General features: G+C 34.6%; 2 protein-coding genes across 2 annotated transcripts; one reads left to right on the plus strand and one right to left on the minus strand.

Moving 5' to 3' along the window:
• The first annotated feature begins 7,280 nt into the window (after positions 1-7,280).
• On the plus strand, positions 7,281-11,176 carry LOC139857371 (probable metal-nicotianamine transporter YSL7). The gene is made up of 6 exons (XM_071846117.1): positions 7,281-7,710; positions 8,254-8,426; positions 8,492-8,589; positions 8,768-8,905; positions 9,617-9,806; positions 9,931-11,176. The coding sequence occupies exons 1-6, from the start codon at positions 7,281-7,283 to the stop codon at positions 11,050-11,052; spliced, it is 2,151 nt and encodes a 716-aa protein (XP_071702218.1). The 3' UTR covers positions 11,053-11,176.
• Positions 11,136-21,535, minus strand: LOC139857369 (probable inactive ATP-dependent zinc metalloprotease FTSHI 5, chloroplastic). Its single transcript, XM_071846116.1, has 19 exons — positions 20,576-21,535; positions 19,701-20,172; positions 19,259-19,459; positions 18,310-18,600; positions 17,566-17,814; positions 17,368-17,457; positions 17,149-17,280; positions 16,614-16,787; positions 16,405-16,526; positions 16,123-16,324; positions 15,459-15,587; positions 15,169-15,351; positions 14,943-15,062; positions 14,191-14,376; positions 14,033-14,107; positions 13,391-13,450; positions 12,307-12,414; positions 11,982-12,062; positions 11,136-11,527 (listed from the first exon to the last, which is right to left on the minus strand). Exons 1-19 carry the CDS (start codon positions 21,475-21,477, stop codon positions 11,459-11,461), a joined length of 3,846 nt encoding a protein of 1,281 aa, XP_071702217.1. The 5' UTR covers positions 21,478-21,535; the 3' UTR covers positions 11,136-11,458.
• Between the last annotated feature and the right edge of the window lie 357 nt (positions 21,536-21,892).

A 21,892-nucleotide genomic window follows, 5' to 3' on the forward strand; every position in this document is an offset into this window, starting at 1 on the left:
AAATTAGAAGAGAGAGAGAATAGAGATGGAGGTGAGGTGGTAGCGTTCGATTGTGGTGGTGGAGGTGGATGGTAGCCGTAGTGGTGGCCGAAGGTTATGGCTTCGGTGGTGATCAAGTGAAGGTGATGGTGGGTTTTAGTTTTAGTGGGTGTTGGGTGATTATAATTGTATCTATCACTCTGCCTATGATCTATATGTATACATATATAGATATATATAGATATAAAAGAATAATAATAATATATTATAATTATAATATAAAATAAAATTAACATGTGGGAATGATTGAAATTAAAAACAGTGATCTTTACATTAATCAATTACTTTCACGGATTCAATAGCACAAATTGGAATATAGCAACCTCAATAATTTTAGTCTGTCGACATATCACTTCGGATATTATCTCGTGCTCCGTTGTTAATCAGTGGCTGATGAAAGTCTTTGGAAAAATTCCATTTTACATAAATTATATTTATTTATTTTAATCATTAAAGGAGAAAAAGTGATCAAAATGGTTCGTTTGATACTAGCGCTCAGTCCCAACTAAAAGTACGGAGTATTAAAAATCAACTTAAAATATTAAAATATATTTTTTTAACAAGGCTAAAATTTATATCATCTAATTACAGACCAACGTTTATTATTAACTTTTCATAATTTTGTATTTTAACTTATTTAATATCAATCGAATGACAAACGAGTGCTATTAATGTTTACTAAATAAATTCGAAACCATGTATATATATATATATATATATATATATATATATATATATATATATATTCGTTTTAAATAATAAATTTTATTATATCTTATATTACTTTACATAATTATTTTTAACAATTAAAGAGTAATATTATTTCCAAATATATTTCAAATTATTATATATTTATATATTTAATTATATATGTATCTATTTACAATTAATTGTTCGTGAATCATCGAGAATAGTCGAAGGTTAATTGAATTCATGAAAATAGTTCAAAAATTTTGAGACTCAACATTACAGACTTTGCTTATCGTGTCAAAAATATTAAATCGTATCGAGAGTTTGATTTAAAATTAGTCGAAATTTTCTGGGTCGTGACACATCCCATTGCTCATCCGTAAACAGAAACATGAACACTTCCTGCTCTTCGTTGAAATATACAATTTCCGCAAATACGTATGGTGTTTCTTTTTCGAGGACCTTTTTTGTCACAACCCTGACTTTTTCGACTAGGTTTTCACTTTTCATAACCTAATTTGAAGGAATTTCAATTCCTATGTGTCAAACAACGTATATTTGTCAAGTCTTTTAATATTAATAGGACTTTAGATATTCATAGACATTCCTGAATATATACTTTCACCTAAACTCGAATCCCTAACCGTAACTACGATAAAATATTCAACACTTGTCTATATAATTTATATGTATGTATAAGTATATAAATAAGCATTTATAAATATCTTTTTAAGTAAAAAGATAAGACTTTATTTGTTAAAATACAAGTAAATTAGATACATACACTCATTAACCTTAATCAAATACTAGTACACACACATTAAGCCATAAACTCCACCATTAACCTTAAGTATATAATGACTAGCACCATTAAGCTAATTAACCACCTTGCATGGGATTAACACTTAATTAACCTACATCTAATTGCATGCAAAACCATCCCATCATCCATTAAATGAATGCATGAGAAAAGATATTTTTTCCCCTTTTTTCCTCCTCTTGGCCGTCCCGTTTATACACACACACACACACACTTCACAAATTTTTTTATCTACTTTTCTCTCTACTTCTCAAACACACCTTCATCTATCTTCATCTTCTTCAATAAGAACATCATCAAAAATTTCAAGAACTATCTCAAATACATATGATTTTCATCATGATTTCTAGTCCTTTTTATGTTAAGCATGGATGTAAGTGTTAAGAACATAGTGTGTTATCAACACACAAGGATTGTTCAAGAGCTTTTTCACCATCCAACAATTAAAAGGGCTGAGATCTATCATCTAAAAGTTTTATTTTGGTTATTACATTAAGTTATAACAAGGGTTTTCATTAACTAGATCTTAATGAAAGCAAAAGCTAGAACATAGTGTTTCAAACATCATGATTGTTCATAAGACCTAATATTGATCTAGTAAGATGAGACTTTAAAACATGAAATTTAATATGTAATAAGACTCATAAACACCATAACTTATATATATATATATATATATATATATATATATATATATATATATATATATATATATATATATATATATATATATATATATATATATATATATATATAAAATTAAGAGAAAATGGTTAAAACTCAAGAACACACATTGTTCTTAAAATGGTCCAAAATTTCTACTTGAAGTTCATGACTTAAAAACCAACTTATACTTGGTCTCAGGAACTCATATTTTGATATGTTGTTCATATATATGTTCATGACTTCCAGTAATTTTTCATGAATTTTCTCAAAAAAAAAGTCATTTTTCATTTTTATTTTGTAATTCAAGGTCCAGATTTGAACCAATCTGACCAAGATTCAAAAGATCATGTGTAAACCAAAATATAAGATAGACCTGAAAATATAGGCTTATGATTTAAAAACTATACATAATAAGGAAAATTTGGCAAGTTGAATCACCAAAATCCATTAGATAATCATTGAGAAATAGTCCCAACAAGTTGATACAAGATTTTGTTGTGATCATATTTGAGTCAGAAAGATCATCATTAAAACGAATGTTAAAATCAACCTGGGAGTAATTCCTTTTGCACATGTATTCATTTTAACTAACTTTTACTTAGAGTTAAGATGCCACACTTACATGGTTGTTTAGAGAACTCATAAAATTAACTTTGAGAAGTGAAATCAACTGATTTACGTAAAAACTCAATGATTTATGCTTGTGGGAAGTTGATGTTTCAAATCAGAATATTTAAGAATAAACTATAAGGTTTAAGTAAAATAAGAAATCGAGAACCCGAAACGAATACGTAAAAACTCATAAACTCAGTTTATAAACTTAACAAAATACTATATTTAGTATAGTATGGACTCTGACCATGACTTATTATCTAGGTCCCGAGCCCGGATCACCGCAAACCGCTTAAACAGCACATTCCGAGCTTACATCATCACCAGTGAGTTTATAGTCCCGTTTTAATCAATTTTTCTATACTTTGAGATGAGAAATTACTTCTTTACTGTTTTTCATATTGGACTCAAGTACATTAACCATATTCTATGTTAGAGTAACAAAGGTCAATTTAGAAAGCCCGATTTTGATATCGTTAATTACCGTTTTGGTGAACGCGAATAATATTTATAGATCTATTTGAGGGTGACTCCTCACATTAGGATAGGCCTTCTAGGCTATCGGATGCATAACCTTCGATTCTTGCACTTAGACCTTAAGTGACGCTTGTTTTTGGGTACTTGTTTTGTTAATGTTCGATATCGAAAGCCCATAATCTGGAATATATTTTAACCATTTTGTACTGAAATCTTGAGGTCCATTAACATTATTGTTGTAACTAAACCTATAAACTCGCCAATACTTATATTGACGTTTTTAAGTATATTTCTCAGGTATTTAAGCATTCAGGAGCATATCAGGTCAAATATCGCGGTGTCTAGAAGTCTTTTGTTTTTAACTAGTGTTGTTTGGCTAGTTGATGTTGTTTCGATGTATTTTTACTGTACTTGTGTTGTATTTACGTTACCGCGATGTACCAAAAACTAAAACAGAGACAGTGATGTAAAAATAAATAAGTATTTTCCGCTGCCGTCATTAACTATAGTCTGGGACACTAAGTTCACGCCACATCTCAGGAAATCGAGGCGGGGGTCGTGACAGACTTGGTATCAGAGCCCACTTTATAGGGAACTAGGATTGCATTAGTGTGTCTCACCCTATTAATAGGATGCATTGATGAGTCTGGCCTATAACCGAGTCATTTTTCCGGTCTCTATTTTTCGAATCATGCTTATTATTTCTACTTGTCGGAAATTTTAAGTATAACTTGTGTGTTACGTGTATGTCTTAAAGATGGCGTCATCCGATTCAGTAGGATCGAACTCTGTTCCCGTACCCATGATCATTATTGACGACTGTTCCAATCGTGACCCTAGCACGGACGAGTTCGAGGCATATCAGCCTTTTTGGAGATGTTGGATATGGGTTCGTGAACTTTTAGACCGGTGGAAACATCCGGAGGGAACCCTATATCGTGAGATTCATGTACCACCGACCATCAACGGCAGGGATGCCTTGATGGGTCAAACTCAGCAAGAGAGGATCTTTACTTTATTTGCTAGAATTTTTAGGCACGAGTGTCGAATTGAGCGACTTCATAGTACGGTTGATTATTTGTATGTGCAAGAGAATCAAAATGGGAATTACTCGCGATTCAATGAGATTGAGGGAGTGCAGGGTACACAGCAGGAGGAGATAGAGTTACTTCAGTACCGTATTGATGATTTGTCCGCCAGGAACCGCGAGCTTACGGTTCAAGTGACAAATCTTGAGCTCCAGATGACCCACGTTCTTTTAGTGCTTAGTAACTTTAAGCCTTAGATCGATCGCTAGCTAACCGGAGTGTTATTTTCCAATTTACACTCTTAAGATGATTCACTTATTCGGATATTATTAGGATAAGTATTAGGATGTGTAAATCATTAGGAACGTTATGTATGTATTGAACTAACGGGTAGGTAAATACCCCAATTTTGTAATATTTAAAAGTGATGTAAATCGGCTTTGATGTATTATGATTATCTAGTTCATTTTCATAATGTGAATAATGTACATCTATTACTTATATTATCTCAAGTGTTTGAATTGTCTTTGTTTTGATTTGCTAAACAGAAAATGCCTCCAAAGAGGAATGCGAATATGGATACTACTCAAGTAGAAGAGATGATTACCCGAAGAATTGCAGAAGCATTTGAAAATGCTGAGGCTAACAGAACAGCAGCTAATGTTAGGAATGCTGAAGGATCCAATGTAGCAAACGCTCATCAGGGATGTAATTATAAAACATTCATGGGCTGCAAACCTCAAAAATTTTCCGGAATTGAAGGACCGCTAGGAATAATGCGATGATTTTAAAATTGGAAGCTTTATTCCGAATTAGTGGATGTGCTGACAGAGATCAGGTGAAGTTTGCAACATGTACTCTCTAGGACGGAGCTTTGACGTGGTGGAATTCCTTTGCTAAATCGGTAGGTATTAATGTTGCATTTTCTACTCCCTGGGAAGAATTCAAGAAGATGGTGATAGACGAATATTGCCCAAGGAGTGTGAAATCCAGAGACTTGAAACTGAATTGTGGAACTTAAAGCTAGAAGGAACTGACATCACGAAGTATACTAATCGTTTTCTTGAGTTAGCTTTGATGTGTCCAACCATGGTCACTCTAGAGTATAAACGAATTGAGAGATATGTCTGGGTCATTCTAAGGACATTCAGGGGAATGTTTTATCAGCACAACCTAATACATCTGTGACGCAAATGAATCGACGAGATTAAAAGTGGATCGATTAGGATTACGATTAAGTTTTGAGCTCTATATTATTAACTTCGATACATAGGTTTCAAATCGAAAACAGAGCAGATAAATGAAATCGAAATAGATAAACGAAATCGAAGCAGATGACAAGATAGATGTTAATAAACCGTTCAATTGATCAATTATGGAATCGGCGGTAATTTTTCATTAAGGATTGAAAGAAACGGTGTTTGACTTGCAATAGAATTAGAAAGTGGATAGTGATACGGAATACAAGTATGCATTTACTGTTTTATTTTATTATTTTTTTTAAAAATCCTCTAAATATAATAAGATAACACATATACCCTTCCACCTCTAAATCTGACAGAGTTATATTCTGTCATGGTTATATTCTGCTACATGTAAAAAGACGAAAAAGGGCATCACGTGTTTGTTATGTGTTTTAGTTAACTGGATGGTGTTAACGTTTGCTAAATCGTGGGACCAAACGTGTACAAAGTTAAAACTTAGAACCAACCATGATCGATTTAAACTTGCGGCCTCATCTTTATTTTTAGTACAAACTTTGGAAACCAATCATGATATTTTTTTCAAAATTTAAATACACTGGGTTTTACTTTATAAATAATAAAAATAAATAAAAAATGTTATACGTGAGAGATGTACTTTTCTTTTTCCATAAATAGTTAGAAAACTTATAGAGCCATAGAAAGGTGGTTTTCAAACTTTTTTAGTTATAGATCCTAGAGAACTTTTTATTAAAAAAATAAAAAAAAAATAAAAAAAAAGAAATATATATATATATATATATATATATATATATATATATATATATATATATATATATATATATATATATATATTTTTTGAACAAGTCAAGATTCTAAGTTGGATGTACTTGTTTGTCTTTTAAAAAAAAAAATGATTGTAAATACTTGATATGATGATAGATAAGACTATTTCTAACTCTGACTGTGTCTAATTGTGTACTTTTTGGTGTAAGAGTGAATTTTTTATTTTGACTGTATTTGACCTTCGATAACCCAAATTGTTAAATTTCTGTATCAAATATTTGTAAAGTGATGTGGTAAAATCTGATTAGAAATTGGGTGGAAAAAATAAATAATCAACAAAAATATATACTCTCTCTCTCACCCTCATTGGTCCTTCTCTCCCTCACGCTCCATCTCTTCTCCGTCAAGATTCCGACTGAAGCCCCGTGCCGTCAAACTTTGATGCTGCGATAATAGTGTCAGATTCCGTCAACTGACACCACCTCACTTGACGGATCAAATCTGACGTTGGGTTAAATCCAGCCGCCTAAGAGTCTTATACAGGTCAAACTTATATAAAATATAAAAGTTGGGCCGTTGAAATGAAGACAAAGTCCTTTAATTTGGAGCTCTTTTTGGGTGGAGAGATGGGCCTAACTAACATGCAAACTGTTGGGCCCACCAGCCATTCTCATATCACAAACCCTTACCTCATGCATACGTTCATAAGTCATAAGAGAATGGCCAAATTTTATATGTTTTATACGTCTAAAAATACAGTCAATTTACTTTGACAAAAAGACAAAGGGAGCAGGAGCAGCCGAGCAGGCCAGGATTAGATAGATTTTATTTATAAAGAAGAATGAAGTAAACGGCCAACCATGCAGTTCACATTACAAATACAGCTTTTAGTATACTATATACTATATATATAAACCATATGTACCAAAGAAGATGGCTACAATCACATAGAACTCAAACATGGGAGTACTAGAAAACACTCAAGAGCTCGAAAATGGCGATGGAGTGACGAGAAGCGATGTGAAATTGATAGCGGACAAAGCAAAAATGGTAAACGATGATGAGGGATCGAAGGGAAAAGAAATAGAGTCGATAGAGATGGTATTTAAGGACACTTTTATACCATCATGGAGAGAACAATTAACGGTTAGAGCGTTTGTGGTGAGTTTAGGATTAGGCGTGATGTTTAGTTTCATAGTAATGAAACTATCTCTCTCAACGGGTATCATTCCATCGTTGAATGTGTCCGCGGGTTTGTTAGGTTTTTTCTTTGTTAAGACATGGACGAAGATGTTAGATCAATGTGGGTTGTTGAAACATCCGTTTACTAGGCAGGAGAATACTGTTATTCAGACGTGTGTGGTTGCAGCTTCAGGAATCTCGTTTAGTGGTATGTTGTTATTTCTGTTACTAGATTACTAGTTAAGTATACTCACAATTGTTCGTAGTGTTAGTTTAATTAGTTAAGTTTTCTAATCAAAATCGAGCTATTATAAAACATGTATATCATTTTCACGAAACGAATGATAATGACAGAATAAGCCAATTTCAAATGAATGGGACATTAACGAAACAAATACACAAGTAGATTTATTCCAAAAAAAAAAAAAGATAAATAATGAAAAACACTAAGCCTTACAGATGTGCTTTGCTAAAGTGGCCACCACGACTCCTAGAGAAGCTGTAGGTCTCGGGTTCAATCCTTGGCAATGTCCTCTTGAGCCTAATTAGGGATTTACAGTGGAAGCTTTACCTGGCATCAGCGTGATGCATGGGTTCTCGATGTCCGAGGTTTACCTAATATGAGGAAGCCAATTTGCTCGTTCATAGGAGGGTTCCTCGTTACAAAGAAAACACTAGGAACAGTTCATGTCTTCTATTTTCCATGAAGTAATTTATATGTATATTTTGAGATTGTCGGAAAATGTGGCAGGAGGTTTCGGGAGTTACCTATTGGGAATGAGCGATGGCGTTGCAGATATTTCATCAGATGCTGACTCACCTTACAGAAGTATTAGCACCAAGAACCCGAGCTTAGGCTGGATGATTAGTTTTCTCTTCATCGTTAGTTTCATTGGCCTTTGCTCTGTTGTTCCTCTTCGAAAGGTAAGTAATAAATCCAACCATATTAATCACATTTTCGACGCTCAAATTTTAATGAGTTTATGCAGATCATGATCATTGACTTCAAGCTGATATACCCAAGTGGGACTGCAACTGCTCATCTCATTAACAGCTTTCATACCCCTCAGGGTGCCAAGCTTGCCAAGTATAATACTACTACTATTAAACTTCTTTCAAATTTCATTCACTTGTCCGGATAAAAGTTTCAAAACAGTTTCAAGTTATGCGTGCATACACTGAAACCGCTTAGATTCATCACTGATAGTACTATAGTAGTAAGTAATATATGGGGAATTGTTTATTAATTATGATGATATTTGCAGGAAACCAGTGAGTGCATTAGGAAAGTTCTTTTCCTTCAGCTTCTTATGGAGTTTCTTTCAATGGTTCTTTGCTTCGGATGGAGACAAATGTGGCTTTGCAAATTTCCCTACCTTTGGTCTCAAAGCAAAAGATAAGACGTATGTAATTATTCTTAGTTCCCGTCTTACACTTCCAATGATTATATCATGGTTGTAAAAGTCCCCCGACTAGGTCTATTAATACCCTGAATAGGCCGACTAGTCTCTGATTAGTCTGGATTTTGAAGTAGTCCGACTAGTCATGCCAAGTCTCCAACTTGTCCAATTCATTTGGTCAAAGTTGTCAAAACTCCAAATTTAATCGGTCATAGTCGGATTTATTAGTTAAAGTCAAATTTATTTGTTCAAAGTTGTTCAATATAGTCAAAGTCAGCTTAGTCAACTACCGACTAGTCCGGAAGTGTCTCTTACTTGACTAATAAGTCCCTACAAACTTGACTGACTAGTTCCCGACTAGGTCTATTAATACCCGGGTCCCTGAATAGGCCGACTAGTCTCTCATTAGTCTGGATTTTGAAGTAGTACGACTTGTCATGCCAAGTCTCCAACTTGTCCAATTTAATCGGTCAAAGTTGTCAAAAGTCCAAATTTAATTGGTCAAAGTTGTTCAATATAGTCAAAGTCAGCTTGGCCAACCACCGACTAGTCCCGAATGGTCTCTTACTTGACTAATAAGTCCCTACAAACTTGACTGACTAGTCCCCGACTATCGACTTTTACAACCTTTCTCATTCACAAAGTACTTTCTAGAATTAATTTATATATCGTCTTAAATTTTCAATGACCCTTTACATTGAATGCAAAATGCAGGTTTTTCTTTGATTTCTCAACTATGTATGTTGGGGTAGGGATGATATGTCCATACATTATAAATGTGTCCTTACTTCTTGGAGCAATCCTTTCATGGGGGATCATGTGGCCTATCATCGAGAACAAACGAGGCAGTTGGTACGACAAGGATCTCGCACCTGGAAATTTCCAAGGCCTCCAAGGTTACAAGGTATACATATAAGAACCCGTCCACAATCATCTGACACCCCGGATATGATAGCTTTAAGTGTAGAATTGCTATCTTTATATATTTGTATAGTTCGCAATACGGTCTCACTTGCAAGTAATTGCAGGTTTTCACTGCTATAGCCATCATCCTCGGAGATGGACTCTACAACTTTGTCAAAGTACTCGGAAAAACTGGATTTACGTTGTATGGTCAAATGAAAAACAAAGAAGCACGAACTATTCTTCCAATGGCTGCAAATGCTTCAAAACCAGATGATACGGAAGCTATATCTTTCGATGACCAACGTAGGACTCAGGTCTTTATGAAGGACCAGATCCCAACATGGTTAGCCGTTGGAGGGTACGTGGGTATTGCGGCAATCGCCACAGTTTTCCTCCCACGTATCTTCAAGCCACTTGAATGGTATTATGTTATTGTGCTTTATATTATGGCTCCTGCATTAGCATTTTGTAATGCATACGGGTGCGGGCTTACCGACTGGTCATTGGCATCAACTTACGGAAAGTTGGGTATTTTCTTAATCGGGGCATGGGCCGGTGCATCACATGGTGGTGTTTTGGCTGGGCTTGCTGCTTGTGGGGTTATGTTGAACATAGTAGCAACAGCTGCAGACCTTATGCAGGATTTTAAAACTGGTTACTTGACTATGGCTTCACCACGGTCCATGTTCGTGAGTCAAGTGATTGGGACCGCAATGGGGTGCGTCATTGCACCATGTGTGTTTTGGTTATTTAATAGTGCATTCCCAGATATGGGTAAACCAGGATCCGAGTATCCAGTACCGTATGCTCTAGTGTATAGGAATCTTGCTAATCTTGGAGTTGAAGGATTTGATGCACTTCCCAAGCACTGTTTATCACTTTGTTACGGGTTTTTTGCAGCGGGAATTCTTATAAATCTGACTCGGGACACTGCACCCAAGAAGTACGCTCGGTTTGTTCCAATTCCTATGGCAATGGCAATTCCGTTTTATATTGGTTCATATTTCGCCGTTGACATGTGCATTGGGAGTTTGATTCTTTTGATATGGGAAAAAAGAAATAAAAAAGAAGCCACCGCTTTTGGGCCAGCGGTGGCTTCTGGTTTGATTTGTGGAGAAGGGATATGGTCCATTCCCAAGGCCATACTAGCTTTGCTCAAGGTGGGTCCCCCTATTTGCATGAGGTTTTTATCGAGAAGGGGGAATATAAAGCTTGATGACTTCATAGCAATGCTAGGTCGTTAGATTCTTCCAATACATTGTGTTTGATACTCATGTTGATCGTTACGTTTTATGTTGGTTTTTCTTAGTATTTGCGGAATGTATTTTATATCGGATATGTATGTAATTCTATTCTATGATTCATTAAAAGGACTATCAAAATTGTTTAACGTAATGTATGAAATGAGAAGGAAACGGGACTGCTGACTGCTATTCAGGTTTCAAACTCCTACATCTCTCTAACATAAAACACATACAACTATGGTAAGAGAAGAGTCCTAATATAGAGCTCCCCTCTGGCTCGTAATATACAGAAAACATTAGAAAATTAGAAAACTTATCTATTTAGCGAAAACTAATTGATGATGAAAAGCTTCCAATTATAAGCACACTTAATTGCATGTGTCTTCGTGGATCGATTTTTGTCATCCTAGTTTGCTGCTGATAGAAGGGGACTTTGTGACCCGTTGGCATCTTCGAGCAAGCTCGCAAATACAGGCTGCATCAAAATTATAGAAAAGCAACTTGAGTTCTATAATGCAATACACCATGGGATATATCTATGTATACTTGAACTTATAGTAGAGGTGGTAAGATGGCTGGGTTGGGTAATGGGACAAATTTATATACAGTTCGTATCTTCAAAGTTAAAATAAAGGAAAATGATTTTTCATCCTAACGATCCTCATAATCGTTTAAAATTGTGGCATGTTTCATGCACTTACTTTCTTTTCTAGCCATGATTCTTCATTTTTTTCAAGTGTAGATATGTAATTGAGTGAGATAATAATTGTTAGATAATCATTACTCTTAAACAATATGTGGAAGATTTAAGTTGTAATCATTTTTAACGAAATTAAAATCTGCTTAACCAACCAGATGATGTTAACCAACCAGATGATGTTTAACAAACTATCTAATAAGAATTGTTCCATATTAGTAGAGCATTGTACCTCTTCATTATGGATGTTCCCGAGATAAAACGGCTCCTTCTCTCTAATCCCACCATTAGTAGATATGATCCTTTCGAGATCCTGACATGCAACTAACAATTATTCATGATATTCATCATAGTACCAGTACAACTAAAGTCAAAGGTAATCAGACCTAAAACCAAAGATAATTCGGATTAGATTACGATTTATGGTAGTTGTACAAAGGTGATAAGATTACAGTATTGTACATTAAGCAGCCTAGTAGTCTCTAACAAGAATGATATGATTTAATATGGCATTTATATTTATATTTATGTATATTGTAACCAAGTAGAAACAGTACCTTCCCTGTCAAGATCTCAAATTCAAGCAATTCCTCAACAGTCTTCTCAAGCACAGTACGATTATTCCAAAGAATAAACTTTGCTTTTTCGTAAGCTAAATCGTACATCTGTAAGAAACCGCACATCCCATGTCAATTTTCAAGCCTATTCTCAATTCATAAACACTTAAGGTCATTGCTGGTTTATATATAATTTTGTTTAGTTATATCTAGGCATATATATGTTATGTGTGTGTGTGTGTGTGTGTGTGTATATATATATATATATATATACTGGTTTATATATAATTTTGTTTAGTTATATCTAGGCATATATATGTTATGTGTGTGTGTGTGTGTGTGTGTATATATATATATATATATATATACTGGTTTATATATAATTTTGTTTAGTTATATCTAGGCATATATATGTTATGTGTGTGTGTGTGTGTGTGTGTGTGTGTGTGTGTGTGTATATATATATATATATATATATATATATATATATATATATATATATATATATAGATATATATATATGTATGTATAGATATATATATATGTATGTACATATATATATGTATGTGTATATTCATCAATTCATCGACGGAAGCACCTTTTTGGGAGAAGGGGAAAGTGTTAATGTTCATCACGATGAAAATTAACTTCATCAAATACAGAAGTTAAAAAAAAAATTATAAATAATGATCAAAATTGATATTTTGAATGCTAATCTTCCTTCGATGAATTCTTTTGTAGATTATAACATCAATTGATATTATATCCAAAATTAGTAATATTCTCGCCGTGAATATTAACGTTATAAAAAGTTATCTTTGAAAGTATTTACAATAATATCACTACGTGAAACTTTTTTTTCATGAATTTACAATAATGCCACCACAATCAGGTGATCCAATGGCTGAGATTAACCATTCCCCTACCACTAGATCACTCGCCTATTCGCCACTTAGATGACTAAGTGCTAAAAAGGTCATCAAACTTCCTGACTCCACTTACTAATAAAGGATTTAAAACATTACTTATAATCGTTCATCAAAAATATGTTGAAACAAAACTTCAGAAGGAACAACAGGCTTACCTTTTCAACTTTAGCTGCCATCTCGTACTCATGATTGTCGCCCATACTTAAAGCTGTCACCTGACATATTAACAGAAACACAAAACACCTATCACATATGCCATAATAAAGATGTAGATGCAACTACGTCCTGCTCTTCCAAAACGGTTGCGATATAGTATGTGGTGTTCGAATATGCATGTCGAATTAATTATCCTATTATTGTGATTTGAGGTTGTCATATCTGATTTTTATGTCTGGATCCTAGAAGCTTCTAAATACCTGATTCTGTAGGGGTCAAATAATCAGTATCATGCATATAATAACATTGATTACGTGATAGTGTGTGAAATTTCTTAGTTACCTCTTTATGTTTTGATAATCTAATTTGAAACTTTCCTATCAGTTTCATGAAATACTTATTTTTATAAAATTTGTATTTTATGGTGACTTTATCACTTGGATTCTTAGATGGTTAAGATTGGTGATGATCAGAAAATTAGAACTTCGAATACTAGAGACACATACAAAGGCCTATTTTCTGAAACCCTATTTATTTGAGCTACTTATTATCTATTTCTGATTATCAATGCCACATATTTACTTTCAAAACGCACATCCAAACATCCCGGAAGTAAAAAGGCAGTAGAATCAAGTAAATACCGCATTGCCATGGTGATAAACGATTGGACTGTCATCAGGGCCCCACCCATACTGAATCACCATTCTTGTAGCTATCTGTTATTAAGGACCATACGGTCAAGATTTGTATCGTGAAAAATAAGGTATAAAAAATGGCATAAGTTAAATAATATAGATACCTCTTGTGCCTGCTTCAATTCGGATGAAGAAAGGATATTTTCTTCTCCAAATGGAAGTAGCATCTGTGATGCAACATATGACCCAAAGCAAAATACAAGCTTCTTTTCAAAGTATGATCTTGATTCAACGTTCCCAATCATCGATCCTTCCGTTTTAGCCTTTGTTATCTTTGTACACCCAATTCCCTGGAAGCAAAAATAAGTTATAACATATGGGTCGATATGGGTTATGCTTTGTCTTGAATGGGTGAAATGGCCAACGAAAAGATTTATTCAAAAAAAATTAAATGGGTCAAAAGTTACTAAAGTGAAATGATATGAAATCACTCTAAGTAATCAAACTATTTTATCATTGTTATAATATGATTTTAATTTAATTTTAATACTCACATTAGAACACATTAACCAAATATAAATACACTAATATTTAGCAAAAAGTGTTTTGAGCCACCTCAGCTTTACCCATACCAGAAACTACCCACCAAGGTTGAAATAACTGCTACTCGGGGAGTACTCAGTCGGGACTTTTTAAGGAGCACTCGGCAACTCGAGAGTACTCGGATGTTGACCAAGTTTGACTTTGAATTGATTTTGACCGAGATTTCACCGATTTCCCAAGTAATCCCAAGTTTTGACCTAGTTAGACCGAGATTGACCAAATACATTTCGAGTTCTGTAACACTCCTACTCACTTTGACCAGCTATCCAACCAGGCCGGCCCACCCATTTAACTCCTTAGTATAGATACATACCTCCCAAGATAAGGGCTCTAGCCATAAATTATCAACCACGTCATAGTTCGGTAAAAGAGCGGCAATAAGTCCACGACCAGCAACCCATACAGCGTGAGGGAACTTTGTCTCCCTCGTCCACTATTATTCGATAACCAATAATATAAGAAAATATAAATTCATATAAATAAGTAAATAACATTCAAACCACTTGTCTAATTTAATTATTAAGTAACAATATGCTTACATCAAGGGGAACATTTAGATATTCAATCCCATTTGTTATCTGACCGTACGGCTCCATTAAGTCAACAACGTTTTGCAAATCCTCTCTGGTCAAAGTCAAACCGAGATGATTAACCACCATTTTGCTCATCGTCTTTGCCAGTCTTGTCTTCGTCAGCCATTTAGGTATACTACTGCTAAAAGTCTGTGTGATAGTCATTATAAAGTGACATCATAACAATATAAAGTAAGCACAAAAAAGAGCAAGCTTGAATCTTTGAAATGGAAATGCAGAAGAAAAAAAATGCATACCGCAATAAAGCTAGTATAGCCCAAGAGTTCATCTGTATCAAGAAACTTGGTCCTAAATGCACTACCTTCCAAGGCTACCGGGACAAGTTTAAGTTCTACGGGCCGTAAAAGAGCTGTTTTCTCAGCCACCTGAACGTAAAAAGTAACAAAAGGTTCAAAAAGTTTTTTTTAGTGCAATTTTGGGTGGTGGACCACCTTGATACATAGGCCAAAGGGCTCCCGGTAGTTATGAAAGCGTTAAAATAGAAGTTAAAACAGTTGGAATGATAAAATGATGGAATGCAATCACATCAAGGTTGCAAAACTCGTTGCATGAGTAATCGGTAACTCGGGGATTAATCAGATTGCACCTTTTATATATTTAGATAAAAGATTTCAAAATCATATATGTAAATATAGAAGAAAAAAAACAGACACGTAAACATAAACTTCAAATTTAACATAATTGTTGAGAAACATAAACATAATCGTTTATTTGTTCAAGAACTCTAAAATTCTAGTCTAAATTCATATTAAAATGTTGACCAATTTTGACCTACTAACAAGTCTGATTTTGACCCGTTAACTGATGTTTGACCGATTAACCAATTGCATTTTGGAAATTCGGATCGGGCTGTTCTTAATTGGGTGTAATCGGGGATTTTTATAACAGTGAATCACGTACCTTCTGCCAGTCAACATAATCGACGAGCTCGGGATCCATAGTTTCTTTTGCAGCTATTTGAAGTATTCTCTCCCTTTCAGCTTGTGTTGGTAGCTGAAGATGGAATATTCGGTCCATTCGGCCAGGACGCTGTAAGGCCTCATCAATTTGTTTAAGATTTCGAGTTGTAGCCATCAAAACTACCCCATCTTGTTTCTCAAACCTACAAAAATAAAAATCAATCTTGTATTTATAGATTACGTCTTTCGTAAATCAACGTATATGAATAGTTACAAAAGTTACCCATCAAGTTCCACCAAAAGTTGATTGATAAAAGCCTCGTGATCCTGTTTTTTAGTATGTATAAACTTGCCTCGTACACCAGCAAAAAGATCAAAATCCTCCACGAATATGATCACGGGCGCCTATAAACGAATTCATATCATTCAGGAGTTTTTTAGCACATATTCAATCTTATATTTAAAAAAAAAAAAAAGATGTGAAATTATAACCAGATCTCGGGCGGTCTGAAAAAGTTCTCGAACATTGGATGCACTTTGGCCAACCCATAAACCGGCTTCCAATTGTTGGGCTTTGACCTCCACAACTGGAACCTTAGCCTCTGCGGCTATAGCCAAAGCTAGTGCGGTTTTACCGGTTCCTCTCTCACCTACAATAAGAACTCCCTGCAAATTAAAGCAAGTATTTTAATATATTATTTTTAGAACTAAACCCGTGTTCAAAGTGTAAAACTTATTAAATGACCAATAGCTCGTCAAGTACAGACTCACTACCAACTTTAAAGACATGGTTTAGAGGCGTTGTAAATTGGGTGAGTTGGGTAGTCGGTAGAATGGGTTGTTTTTCTTGTATGGGTTGGAATGCACAGGGTCGAGTTGACCCGCAAACACTTTGTTTATATAATGATTACTTACTGCATTGTTTTTTACTCAAGCGGTATAAAAGGTTGAACGCAATTTTCAACAGACTTTAGATAACGTTCAAGTGTACGCAATTTTCACTATAATGTTTTAATAAAGCACATACCCGAGGGGCACGAGCACCCATTTCTTGAAAGGCACGAGGGTTTTGTAAAAATGCAACAACTTCATTAATTTCTTCCTTCATGAACTCTACACTTGCAAAGTCTTTCAAACGTATAGGCGGATTTTTCACTCTCTAAAAAAATAAAAAATAAACACAAATCAAACACGGTACGCTAACTAACAATATAAAAGAACAAACGTTTCCAGTTCATTTTTAAACCTTCATCTGATCAAAAGCATGAGTAATAGGATCAACACCTTCCTTCTTCTTAGCTTTTGCTCCTTTCAACCGAGCTGAAAAAAAATATTTCTGCATAACAACAAAATAACATCATAATTTACATTAACTTATTATTGAACATACTTTAAAAACAAAACAGTTAAAACGAAAAGAACTGCTAAAACAAGAAAATCGTACCAGCCTTCGCAGCTTCCGCATATTCGGATTTCTGCGTCTCACCCAAAATCCCGGAAGCCGAGGTGTTCGTTTCTTCACAAAATGGAATATATGGGATAACATATAAGCATATATAATGGCCCGAACTGCAAAGAAAAAATACCAACTGAACTCCTCGTCTTCACGTTGAGCTTTAATTTCCTCTTCTGCCTCTGTCTTCCATTTCAGATACTGCTTCATGACTTCGGTCCCACTCAATTTAATCTTAACCTGTTAGCAAAATTGTTTAACAACATAGCATCATTAGGAGGTGTTTAACATAGATTTTGAGTTGTTTAAAAAAATAAGATAAATAGCATTTGGATGTGCTTTTACAGTTTTCGAGGTAAAAGTGAATGCTAAGGTCTGCAAGATCCTGATTATGTACGCATATATTAACACATAAATGACCAAACTTTGACCAACCTCGACATTGACCGACTCAAACAGACTCACACCGACTTTGACTGATTTTGACCAGACTTATTAGCGTTGACCGATTAATTATACATTTTTTGGAGAAACGGGACAGCTAGTCACTAAAAACAGACTAGTCGACCGAGACAGCCGCCGTTTACAACAATGATTACAAGCAGAAGCACAATACACAAATATTAAAAACTGATAATGAGTCTCAAACTGCAAATTTAAACCTCTTAGTCTAAACTAATTAAAATTATAACAAAATGTTACAAAGATGTAAACAAGTTATATAAAGATCATTACCCTGGAAGGAACTACAAGATCCAGAAAAGGACAAACAATTAGCACCATGATGTCTTTGTTTATATTTTGGACCCAATTAAAGATTGCATCAACGGTAGATACATCTCTAGCATTCCATAACCCAACTAACAACTGTCGTGAAAGACGCATCGGCAACAGAAACTGCTGACGCATGTCTAACTCCGAGAACGGGATCCGCATCAATTGTACAGAAGTCGGCACATTTGCGGCAAGCATCTTTAGATACAAACCGTCAACTCCTCCAAAATCTTCAAAAAGCATCTCAAATTCCTGACAAGGACCTTTAATCAGAATCAAAAATAAATCTTTACCAAGGTTACAAAAATCGCTACTCGAATTACTTGTCGGGACTTTTTAGAAAGTACTAGGCAACTCGGGGAGTACTCGGATGTTGACCAAGTTTGACTTTGACTGATTTTGACCAATTTTCCGAGTCTGATCGAATACTCGCCGAGCTGCAAAACTGAATACGCGCCGAGTAATTCCGAGTTCTGCAACACCGATCTTTACATGGAATGCGATTGGAAATGGCAAAAAGGAGTGGCAGGGTAATTGGTCAAAAAAAGGTAATCTTTTGGTATACGCAGACAGTTTGCCCAACAACACCTTTTTTGTCCTAAAATCATATATGTGTGTGTATTCATGTTACAAATCACGGTGTAACACTACAAATTGTAATATCACTTTTAATAATTCAATAATACGGAGTAATATAATTTGACCTAAATATTTTAGGAGGTTTCAAGCAGTACGAAAACGCTTAGTTCAACATTCTATCCATCTGACCCTAAACCTTTTCAGACAAATTAATTATTTTAACGTTTGACCTTAGCGATAGAACGTCACCCGAATCGCAACCACGACGAATTGGGTCGAAATAGCCACCTCTAGAAATAATTTATAATCGGTGTATCAATCGTAGAATTACCTTTAAATCGACATAATACTCCTTCTCGTCTCCCTTCATTGTAATATACAATGCAGCCCAATCATGCCGAATCCTTGCATTATCTACAAGTTTTCGGGACACGGCATAAGGGACCGCTATGGGTTCGATTTCCCACCTATTTTTTTCTTCATTATACCAAGTCTTCGACAAAACTCTATCACGGTCCAAAAGAATTCTTTCCTACAGCAAACAATTAATATGTCATTCATCCTGCAAATTTACTCAAAACTTTGACAATTAAATACTTTTTAATGATTTTTCTAACAACAGCCCTAACGTTAAAGAGCATAAATGTGCTGCACAAAGCTGTTAATGTTGACTTTTAAATGGAAATTATTAAAAAGTACAACTGTCTTTAGAAAAATCCTACTTTTATATAAGTTATGTGTTTTTAGTATCTTTCTTTTTTGAAAATGCTTACCTGTCTCTCAGCAACGTATTTTTTACCAAATTCAACGTCTTCCAAAACTTTTGTTTTAAGATCTTTCTTAGCTTCATCCCGCCAACTTTTCCATCCATGAAACAAACTAGAACGAGCAGCCTTTGGAACCACAACCTCTTTATCTCCAAACATCCACTTCTTTTCGACTTCTGGATAACCCTTTAGAATCTCATTAACTCGGCTTTTTAAAACAACCTGTTTTTCTTCACCAAACCTTTTCATTTTTTTCCTAATGTTAGCTTCCAAAGTCTTCTGCATTTCTCTTGATTCAGCTAGTGCTTGCTTGACACGTCGACTGAATTCAACCGAATTTTGATCGAATGGGAATTCGATATCCTCGTTTTCCACAACATTTGGGAGAATCATTTGCTCCCAAAATTGTTTTTGTACAGTCTGCAGATCTTTCTGAATCTCAGATTTAGAAAGCTTGGTAAGTGAGCTTTTAGGCACCCTGCAAAAATTAGTAAATCTTAACCATTCAACCATATATATACATACATACACTGCACAATATATATACTCACTAAAAAAATGTAGCTCACTATACTTTTAATTTAATTTTAATCTAATATTTAGAAGAAAAAAAAGTATATAGACCCAAAAAAAGTTGTTAGGATTTTTCTGTCTACGGCCCTTAGGACTGTCATTAACGTACTTAAAATTCTTTTACAATTCAATCACCGTCACTTTAAATACCATATGTAACCAGTATGTACAAGAATATTAAGCATGTTAATGATGTCGTTAGAATAAACCAACTTATCAAATAATCTTAAGCAACAAAAAACGTAAACATACGATTACTTTAAACAAAAACAAAACGCAACTCACGATAACCGACAACAAACTTTTACCTGTCGGTATCTTTGCGCTTCATTTCACTAACAAAATTTTCAACAAGTGCAATACTCTCCCTCTCTATGAAACAAAGCTCCCTAACACCAATACTCAAAGCCATAGTCTCTTTTATCTCCATTTGATCTTCAATCTCGGCAGCTTTTTCCGAAACCTCCATAAATTCTTTTTCTTTGTTACTAATTACTTCATCTAACTCCATAACTGCCACATCCTTAACTCCACTTTTCTCCACAACCTTATCTTTTTCCCTCTTAGATTTCATCAAAGAATCAAGAATTTCGCCCGATTTCTTATCTAATTCCGCTTTTGCCCCTCTCAAAACACTCAACTCCCCATAAAGTCCACTCATTATCTCATCTTGCAATTCTTTTTTCTTCAATTTCACATCTTTTAATGCTACCTTTACATTATCTAAATCCCCATTATTTGACCTAACTTCCTCTATAACCCTAACTAACACAGAAACAGTCTCAAGTAACCGCCTTGTATAACCCGAAAACTCATGATCTTTTGAACTACTCAATTCTTGTTTACTTTTGTTTCTTCTCAATTTCAATATTTCACTTATAACTGGAACAGCAATTGCAGGGCTTTGACAAAAACCTAAACTTGGACATAACCCAATTACAATCCAAAAAACTGTAACTGCAATTGGTTTTGAAATTTGTTTGAATACATTAGATGGTAAAAAGGTCTTATCTTGATGCTGATTTATGGAATTTAAGCTGGTGGTGTTGTGTTTCTTGATATGTGATGAGTTAACAGTGAAGGTTGTTTGAGACTGCCGCCGGCGCCGGCGCCGGTGGTGGTGGTGCGGTGGTGGGAATTGACAGAAGTTGAAAGATTGGGGTTTAAGGAAAGGGGTGATGGGGTTAGGAGAAATTAGTGTGGAGTTCATGGGAAAGAAATAAGGTTAGGGTTTGGTAATCTCATTCAACAAGAATAATTGATTGATTTCATGATTTCATGAGTGAAGTTTGGATTTATTGGAAGAAAGGGTTTTAATTATTATTCCAGCAGCATTTTGAAATGCAAATAGTTACAGAGAAATTATATAACTGTATCTTATATACCTGTATCTAAAAGGCAAAGTCCAACGGAATAGTACTATTCTTTTTTCCGCTTTTTTGCAAACTTAACCCTCTAACTTTTATTAAAATACAAATCACACTCCCACTTTATACTCTTATTAAAATACAAATCGCACCCCCACTTTATACGTATATTTTTCCCCAACTTTTATTAAAATACAAATCGCACCCCCACTTTATACTCTTATTTACCTGTATCTAAAAGGCAAAGGCCAACTGAAT

The sequence above is a fragment of the Rutidosis leptorrhynchoides genome, chromosome 7 (assembly GCF_046630445.1).
Source record: "Rutidosis leptorrhynchoides isolate AG116_Rl617_1_P2 chromosome 7, CSIRO_AGI_Rlap_v1, whole genome shotgun sequence".
Classification (NCBI taxonomy): domain Eukaryota; kingdom Viridiplantae; phylum Streptophyta; class Magnoliopsida; order Asterales; family Asteraceae; genus Rutidosis; species Rutidosis leptorrhynchoides.